General features: G+C 45.1%; 1 protein-coding gene across 2 annotated transcripts; it reads right to left on the reverse strand.

The window, feature by feature from the left end:
* Window positions 1–151: 151 nt before the first annotated feature.
* On the reverse strand, window positions 152–9,218 carry ATP5G1 (ATP synthase, H+ transporting, mitochondrial Fo complex subunit C1 (subunit 9)). Of its 2 annotated transcripts, none has more exons than XM_015409240.1 (5): window positions 9,095–9,218; window positions 6,945–6,993; window positions 4,436–4,513; window positions 2,330–2,505; window positions 152–373 (listed from the first exon to the last, which is right to left on the reverse strand). In XM_015409240.1, the coding sequence occupies exons 2-5, from the start codon at window positions 6,981–6,983 to the stop codon at window positions 259–261; spliced, it is 408 nt and encodes a 135-aa protein (XP_015264726.1). In that variant the 5' UTR covers window positions 6,984–6,993; window positions 9,095–9,218; the 3' UTR covers window positions 152–258. The 2 variants fall into 2 exon arrangements, with proteins under 2 accessions (XP_015264726.1, XP_015264725.1); XM_015409239.1 differs by lacking the exon at window positions 9,095–9,218 and adding an exon at window positions 9,008–9,088.

Raw genomic sequence — 9,218 nt, forward strand, 5'->3', positions numbered from 1 at the left:
CACACAGATGTGCACACACGCTAATAAAGGTTTGATGCAGTAGGACAAACTTCTCTTCTTCCCTTTCTCCCTATTCTGTGCACATTTTAAACACTCTTTTAAAAGACGTGGAACACAAGAGGGCAAAGGAAAGAAACGCTCAACAAAAAGAAAACCCGAATCTTGTTTATTAATGTGTAACGCTCTGGCAAGGGAGGCAGGCTCAGGCCCGAGAGGACACACAGACCACATGGGGACGGCAGCGTAGCTCCGAGGCGGTTACATGGCAAACAGGATGAGGAATGCCACCATCAGACAGAACAGCCCCATGGCCTCCGAAAGGGCAAATCCCAGGATAGCGTAAGAGAAGAGCTGCTGCTTGAGGGACGGGTTCCTGCAGGTAGGACACAGGGGAAGACTGGTTAGGTAAAATCCTACTGGTTTAAGAAGCAGCACTGAAATTCTCTGTTACAGAAATAAGAGTGAACTGAATCCAAAGTAAGCTATGGCAGAGCTTGCAAAACACACATGGATATGTCCACTGGACCATGCCTTGCTTTCCAAGGAGTTATAACTGTTGTCTACCTTCTGTGGGTTGTTCCTGGCTTAAGGCTACACAGTTAAGGAAACCAAAGGTCCCCAAAATAGAAAAGCTTTACAGGTGGTGTATCTGTCAATAAACTGGTTTTCCTAATGCAGTTTCTTGTTCAAGTTTTCAACACTGGTTCAGGCTTTTGGCCTAGTAAAATGGCCTGGCAAACAGGCCTTGCAAAAAATAATATTTTTTTTTGTCTGAAACAAAGCGAGCTGTTAGAAACTTCAGAGATATAGATAAGGGAGATGGGAGGTGACCCAGCTGCAGGTCATTCCATTAGGTTTGGCAGCTCCAAGGACACGAGACAGGGGAGGGTGCATTCCATCTCATTAGCACCTGAGATCCTGGGTGGAGAAAGGTGTTTGTTCATTTGAACCTGCACCTGCAAAAGGTCTAGTTAATTGACTAGCCCCTTTGACTGGTCCATCATCTCCTTAGTAACAGGTCTAGTTGGTTAGGTACATCATTTGCCCTATGCCTGATTGGCTAATTAGAAGCAGGCCAGCACCATGCCTGGACCACAAAGTAAAGGTTTCAATTGTCATTCTTTGTTCTAAGCCAGTGCTATAAGCTATTGTGTTGGCCATTGTGTTAAGTCACCACCTCAGGCATTTGCTGTGACTGAACCTGTACTTGGAACAGCCCAGGTACTGTCTTGTTTGGTGGGTCTTACTGACCAGAAACCTTCTCTTGGACTTTGAAACTTGGAACCTTGAAGACCTCAGTCCACTGTTGGGTACCATCCGAAAATCTGAACCACTGGTTAGTAGAAGTGCTTACATAGACTTTTAGCTTTGTTATTTGATCCCCACTGTGCACTGCTCTGATTATTTCTGCCCAATTTTAAATAAATCGCTTTAATTATATTTTTGTGGCGTTCTTGCATTCAGGAGGCTTCAGTCTGAATCTAGTATTTTACCCTCATTGGCTACAACTTCCAGAGCAATTGTTCGTGAAACTTGCCTTGAAGGTGTCCTACCCTGCAAGGGGAAACTTTCTTGACTTTCGTCCCAGGAGGGCCTAAACCTTCATCCCTTGGTCTCTGACTGTTTGGATAGTAGAAGGACTACTCTGAGGTGTGAGGACTCACACTTCAGCCTTTGTTGGTTGCTTCTCCTGCTTGGCCACCTCCATCCCCCATAAAAACCCCTGCTCCGGTTTGACATTTTGGGCTTTTTGACAGTATCAATTGTCTTTTAGTGTTAATTCCCGGATACCAGTTTGTGAGTATAGGGGACGAAGAGAAGACGTGAAACTGGGATGGGAGGCTAGTTGACCACGCATGTTAAGATTTAAATGGTATGGATACATTCTCAGGTGCTGTTTCAAGCTGTGAAGGCCTACAGTTTGAATTCACACATGCAAGACTTCTGGCTCCTGTCCCCATCTCCAGAAAAGAAAGTCACATTCAAACTTCTAGACCATGACACATCCGCCAGGAAAGTGTGTGGACCCCACGGCTGTTTCTTCAGCACCTTGGAGAAGGGTAATTTTTAATAAGTTTGCCAAGCCATAAGGTCCAAAACCAAAATACCTCTAACACAATGTGGGGTGTTTTTTTTTTGCAAAACATATGTGTACAACTTGCCAGCAAGGAAGAATTTCCATCAGAAAATAACTGTGACACCCTTAACTCGGGTGCTTAATTATGATCAGTTGTACACAGAGACTGCCTCCCACAAGAAGTGTATTGGGGTTTTATTTTGCAAAAGCCCTTCTAAGTTACTTGCTTTCTAAACCCTAATGCAAACTTACCTGGCATAACCAATGATTAAGCTGCCAAACACTGTGCCAATCCCAGCTCCTGAGCCAGCTACCCCCACTGTGGCAGCACCAGCACCAATGAATTTAGCCGCAGTATCGATATCACGGGAGATGGCGCTGGTCTGGAATTCCCGATGAGCCAGCTGAAGAGGGGAAGCACCAAAGGGCTAAGGATGAAAGCAAATGATTAGCGCAGTTTGGGCCAAATGTCTGATGGCTCAACAATGTTTCCCTGCCCCCTTCCCAAGCACATTTCACACACACCAGTGGATTCTCTTGTTCTTGAGGTACATGTTTCTTTTATGTAACTGCATATGTGACTTTTCATACATTGAGAGCCAGTTTGGTGTGGTGGTTAAGTGCGTGGACTCTAATCTGGGAGAACCGGGTTTGATTCCCCACTCCTCCACTTGCAGCTTCTGGATGACCTTGGGCAAGCCATAGTTCTGACAAGAGCTGTTCTTGAAAAAGAGCAGTTCCTGTCAGAGCTCTCTCAGCCCCACCTACCTCACCGGGTGTCTGTTGTGGGGAGGGGAAGGGAAAGGAGTTTGTAAGATGCTCTGAGACTCCTTTGGGTAGTGAAGGGCAGGGTATAATCCAATCTCCTCTTCTTGTTATAGTTAGTGGGTATTTTTTCCACCTCCTTTTGTGCTGTTGCACTTTTTTGTAGGTTATGGGGAACAAGAGCTCTCCTTTTGTGCCTGATTTGCCTTAGGCCTGGATGCGTTAAGCGGATCCAGGAGATCTGTCCACTCTGGGTTACCCAGCAAGGTCCTGGCAACTGAAAAGGTGTCAGCGTTGCTGTGTTTTCTTTTCCTTCCTGCAATTGCTAGCTTGCTAGTAAAGCCCTCAACTCCCAGCCCACTTGTGTGCCTCTTGCCTCTCAATACTTAAATGCAAAAAAAACACACCTATTGCGCCTTTTGGCAAATAAAGGCACACCAAACACAGCGCTCCTAGTCAAAAGCGGGAAAGAATTGCTGGCCTCGCCTGCCTCCAGCTAAGAAAGAGAGTAACCACTTACAGCAGATACCACTGAACCACACTAATAGTTTGAAAGCCTCTCTGCAATGCATGGGCAGAGAGACGCTGTGCACACAAAAACACCCTCCTCCTCCTCCATACTCAAACCCTGGTGTAACAAACCACACACACCAGGTCAGGGAAGGAGATAACTCTATAAGATGTTAGACAGCATGAACATGAATCCCAGAATTCCGTTCACCAAGGCAGTTTCTGATGCATAATGCTTTCATTTTATTAAAAGGGTGATCAGCTGAGAGATGTGCCAAGACAGGACCCTGGGCTCAGGCAGATTCTCAACACCCAGTGCAGAAGCAGTGTGGCAAAGTCCAGTAAGCTGGTGAAGGCAGATGACTACAGCAGCCTTCACAATCACCTCTCTGTGTTTACAGCCATTTGTACCTTTTAGTAGGCAAAGTGTGATTTCAAAGACACAGCCTCCAACAATGCCTGTTGAGTACATCAGGTGCCTTGGCAAAAGTCACTGTAAACCCACACAGATGCTTATAAAACCCGTCCCTATTCAAGAGAGCTTTTCTGTGCAGGTAAATAGGGTTGCAATGTGCAAAATGGTTCACGGGCTTACCCGCCTAAGTGATTTGTGACTGTGGTCTATACTGCCGCGTACAGCTTACTGTAAGTAGGATCCTATTATCTAATTTCTGTATCACTTAATCTGACAGGCTAATACTTATGCTGTACTTCAGTTCTTTCTGGTGGTTCCAGACTTCTAAAATCCTAAATCAGTGGTTGCTGAATGTCCCATTTTGTTGACTGTACTAACTTACTATATGTAACCCACTGAGTCCCTGGACTAGAAGTCACAGAAATAAATAAAATCTAGCTTCCTATTTCAACCATCAGTCTTATCTGCAAAAATCATTTCATTCCATCATAATATCTGACACACACATTTGTCCTTCATGGACCAACCTTCTGTTGCAGCTGGCCTGAGAAAGAAGGGGCTCCATCTCCATGTGCTTCTGGTAAGCAATGTATCTTGCAGGACCAAGACGTTAGCCTGGTTCCCCAATTACAAGCAAGCATGAGAGCAGCAAAGGGTTATGTTCTTACCTGTACAGCGTGAGTCTCTGGCCTGCTCAATATAGACAGGGAAACTGGTCTGCTCAGAGCCCGTGAACAGCAGCGAGACTGAAGAGGAAGACATTTGATTTGAATCAGAGGAGAAGCAGCAACCTGGTACTGTCTTACTGGCAGCAACTCTTGGGGCATCCGGCAGAAATCTTATTTCACCATTAGGACCCTTTAATTGGGAGAGGTCAGGGACTGAGTGCAAGACCTGATACGCGTAAAGCATGTTCTTTAGCACCGAGCTATCTATGGCTCAACACTAAATGTATGATACAACAATTCTGGGCTTTGTTGATTGGATGGCTGTGATGGGCAGGGAAATGTCCAGAATGGAAAACTTCCCAGCAAACTTTCTGATGCAAAGTTTTACACAGGAAATTTTCTGCCACATATGTGTGAATGCAGTCACCTATAGTGGTCAGGGCTGAGTGACTGCAAATCATGTTAAATGAGCTACATTTAGGACATGAAGCATGGATGCTCCTAACCACTACACTAGAGGGGGGAACACCCCCGCCCCCGAGCTTCTACATGGTGTATTTGCTGTCTTTAGTTAGCATTACATAAATTACATTACTGAGGGTCAGTTTGATGCAGTGGTTAGGAGCATGGACTCTAATCTGAGAGAACTGGGTTTGATTCCCCGCTCCTCCACAAGCAGCTGCTGGGTGACCTTGGGCAAGCCACAGTTCTCTCAGAGCTGTACTCTCAGAGCTCTCTCAGCCCCACCTACCTCACAAAGTGTCTGTTGTGGGGAGAGAAAGGGAAGGAGACTGTAAGCTGCTCTGAGACACTGATTTAAGGGTGGGGTATAAATCCAATATTCTACTACTTATTTAAATTTGCCAACAGTGATGTGGGTTTTCTGGGATTTTTTCTGATTCAATTATCTTTGATTGCTACATTTTTCAGAGGATATAAGGTGTAACGTGCCCGTCTCTCATACTGAGGCAAAATGGGCAAAATTTCCTGCCTGGAAACCCTTGGTATGAAGAATATCCCAGTACCATGCGGTGTGTTCAGCGCCAGTTTGGTGTAGTGATTAAGTGCGCGGACTCTAATCTGGGAGAACTGGGTTTGATGCCCCACTCCTCCACTTGCACCTGCTGGATGACCTTGGGCAAGCCATAATTCTGGCACAGCTGTTCTTGAAAAAGAGCAGTTTCTGTCAGAGCTCTCTCAGCCCCACCTACCTCACAGGGTGTCTGTTGTCGATCTCCTCCTCCTCCTCTTCTTCTAAATGGTAAAATAAAAATGGGGGGGGGATCTCAAATGGCCAATCAGAAGCTTTGTTGGACAAAAGGGTGGGGTATAAATCCAATCTCTTCTTCTTCTTCTTTATTTTTTTAAAAAAACTCATCCTAACAGGCTCCTTGAAGCAGTATACAGTGACCACCCCTTCTCCTCCAAATAGGGAAATATTGCACAGAATAAGAAACATTATTGTCTAAGAGACATCTGAGATAATCATTAGGTAATACAACCCAGACCATTTTGTCCACACCAATGCGAGTAGATTTGGAGGGATTACAGCACTTTAATTCAGTGAGATTTGTATGTCTACATTTCATGAAGTAGCCACTATCACTGTGACTCGGGATAGCTCTCAATGTCCGTTCCAATTGCCCAGGATAATCTTATTTTCTTTAAAAAAAATATTGTATTTTTAAACTTTGATTCTGTCTTCTGCTCCTCTTCTCCCCAGAACAGGGCTGTGGTGCCCCATTAGGTCAGGTTAAGACTTCCCACTTACTAGCTGAGTTAGAATACCTTCAGAACTGCTACAGATGCTGTAATTCCACCTTGCCTCCTCTTCCTTTCTGATGGCACAGTGACTTTACACCACAGAAGCACTGCCTAATCTCATTTTCACATCTATGAACCATACACCAGAACTGCCCAACTAATGATTTTAACAACAGGAACCATGCAGAAGCACATTGCACTCTATAAATTCTGTATGCCCAGAAGCTACAGCATACCGGATGCTTCCCACCACACACACACTTCAAGAATAAGTTTGGCTTGAAAAATAAAAAGAAAGTTTTTTAAAAAAAGAATAAGTTTGGCTTAATACACCCTGGTCAATAGCCACTTCAAGAATAGGTTTGGCTTAATACACCCTGGTCAATAGCCATGGCTGCCCTAACAAGTAAGAATCACCTGCAGCCAGCCAGCCAAGGACCTTTATTTTTCAAAACTTGGAAAGGCTGTTAATGGCTAATGACTAATACTGGTATGGTTAGGAAGACTAGCACGAAGTTGTTGGCTATAAGATAAGCTAGTGTGGCATACCCTCCAGAAGCCAGCTTAGCTTTAGACCTAGGTTCAAAGTATATCTTAATCAAAGTTCATTGGGCTGCTTTGGAAAAATTACTCTGTTCTCCAACAGTAAAATGGAAATAGCTGGTGTACCCATGGAGGAATTAAATAAGGTGTCTCCGAAGCACAGTTAAGCACAAAGTAAAAGGCATGCCAAAAAGTTCCTTACCAGAGCTGACGAGGCCAGGAGAGCTACTGGAGTCTGCATTCTGATCACCCTAAAAGAAGAAAGAAGACACATTTATACATACACACACCCTAAACATTCTCACTGCTAAAGAAGAGAGCCCAGTATGTGGGCAAAGCAGGCCATTCCTAAAGAACATGTTGGTTTTCCATTTAGTCTTCTTTTTCCATTGCAGGTATACATTTTTTGTTGCCTCAGAGCTTCTGCAAAGCGTCGATCCAAATATAAACTAGAATATCTAACTAGCTCTGGGGGTACACGGTTAAAGATGGATAAGTTAATCACAAGGAAGGAGAATCAGATAACCATGACACGAGCTCATGTAGAAAGGTATCATAAAGACGGCAGGGGTAAAAATTACCACAAGAAAAACAAAATTAAGACTTTTAGCAATGTTAGCCTGATGTACATGTGCTTCTTTGCTTGTATTACTCTTGACATCTGGACAGGAAGACAGGCATTTGAACGCCACATTGATTTAAAGAAGTGCACCTGTACTACAAGCAACTGTGCCAAATAGTAATTGTGAGAAGCATGTCAGTCAAAAGGCTTACATCAGTTCAGCCAAAACTGTACCCATCATTCATCTCCCTGGAAATTCTTATTTAGGCCAGGCCTATAACAGGCCACAGCAGGATTTCCATTATTCCAAAATCCATCACCATCCTGAACTCTCCTCTAATCTTTACTGAGCAGGCAAAGTAGCTAACGCATCTACAGAAAGCACTTAAACACAAAAACACTCATTTTCCAACATCTTAAAGGCTCCTTGTTCACATCACACTTCTCTCCCTGCCTTCAATTAAACCTACCAGCTTACTCCACCTTTGCCTCATCCTTCTGCTGTTATCCCCAAATACATCCTAACGCCTATAAAAACAGAACATCTCAATATACCAAGAGCTGTCTTCCCTCATAGCATTTACTTCAAGAGCCCCTAAATTGCTCGAGCTCACCCCTATGAGCTAAGCAGGGCTTCATTCTACAAATCCAGTTGCCTCTCACAGCAACCTCCTCCTTCCAAAATATGTGTTCTTCAGCTCTTTCCAGACAGCCTTCAAACAACTCTTTCCACTTAGCTTCCTATGACCTTCCCCACTCAGTTCATACCATTAGCATATCAAGTTTGACATGGCCTAGACAGAGAAAACTTAGGAAACCGTCCCCAGTCTTATGTCCCGAGAACAACTGGGTCCATTTTATGGAACCCACACTTATGAAAATGCATCAATTTACCTGGTACATTTTTATCTTGTCCTTTCTCCAGCGCGCCATACATGGTTCACCCTTTTCCATTTTATCCTCACAACAAGCCTGTGAGGTGGGTTACATTTCAGGAAAATGATTGGCATCAGGTCACCAGTAGATTTCAAAGCAAGCAGAAACTCAAACCCAGGTCTCCTCAGTCGTAGCCCACTCTAGCCACTACACCACATTGGCTTTCCTTGGAGACTACCCCACACTCATCATTCAAATGCTCTCCAAGACTCAACACAGTCCAAGCTATATAGAATTTGCAGTGGTAGACCAGATAACCTAAGTTCAAATTCCCATTTGGCCATTAAGCTCACCAAGCGACACCCAGTCCGCTTGCACTCTCTCTCTCAGCCCAATCTACCTCACACAGTTATTGTAAAGCTAAAATGGAGAACAGCATTCTAATTCCTGCTTGCCATAAACTTATCTGGATGACCCCGGCCTAGTCCCTCACTCAGCCTCACCTCTCTCACAGAGCTGCTATGAGGATTTATTGAATGAAGGGAAGAGAACCCAGGCACGCTGCCTGCAGCTTTCTTACTGAAAGGATAAAAACGCATTTAAATGACCCGATCTACCAGAGTGCTGGAAGCGAGGCGACACGTGTCTCCTTCCAGCCAGCCTGGAAACACCATTTGCAACGCGAATAAATGAAGCTACAAATTGAAGCACGAATAAATGAAGGTGCTTCATTTCCCCCCATGCAACCCTCCGCCTTCCCAACGGGCACCATTCCCAGACGCCCTCCCGGGGCCCACTGCTTGCTCTTCCTCCCGTCACCGGCTAACCTTCGAGAACCAAGAGATCCGCCACCAAATCTCAAAGTCGCAGCGCTCCAACGCAGACACCGCCAGGCCCCGCCCGCCCTCGCTCACCTTGCCAATGTTCCACCGCGTCCTCCGCTCCTATTGGCCGCCGCGACGCATGGAACGTTTGCCCAGGCAGGCCGCGGTGGCTCACGGGACACGTAGCTTCTTCTCCGCCGGCTATTGGCTGATG

Source organism: Gekko japonicus, unplaced genomic scaffold, assembly GCF_001447785.1.
Source record: "Gekko japonicus isolate JY-2015 unplaced genomic scaffold, Gekko_japonicus_V1.1 scaffold240, whole genome shotgun sequence".
NCBI classification, from domain to species: Eukaryota; Metazoa; Chordata; class Lepidosauria; order Squamata; family Gekkonidae; genus Gekko; species Gekko japonicus.

Coding starts and splice junctions, on each gene's coding strand:
- ATP5G1 (XM_015409240.1), bottom strand. CDS start 6,983: ATGCAGACTCCAGTAGCTCTCCTGGCCTCGTCAGCTCTG. Junction 4,514..6,944: donor TCCTGGCCTCGTCAGCTCTG/GTAAGGAACTTT, acceptor CTTCCTCTTCAG/TCTCGCTGCTGTTCACGGGC. Junction 374..2,329: donor TTAATCATTGGTTATGCCAG/GTAAGTTTGCAT, acceptor TCCTACCTGCAG/GAACCCGTCCCTCAAGCAGC.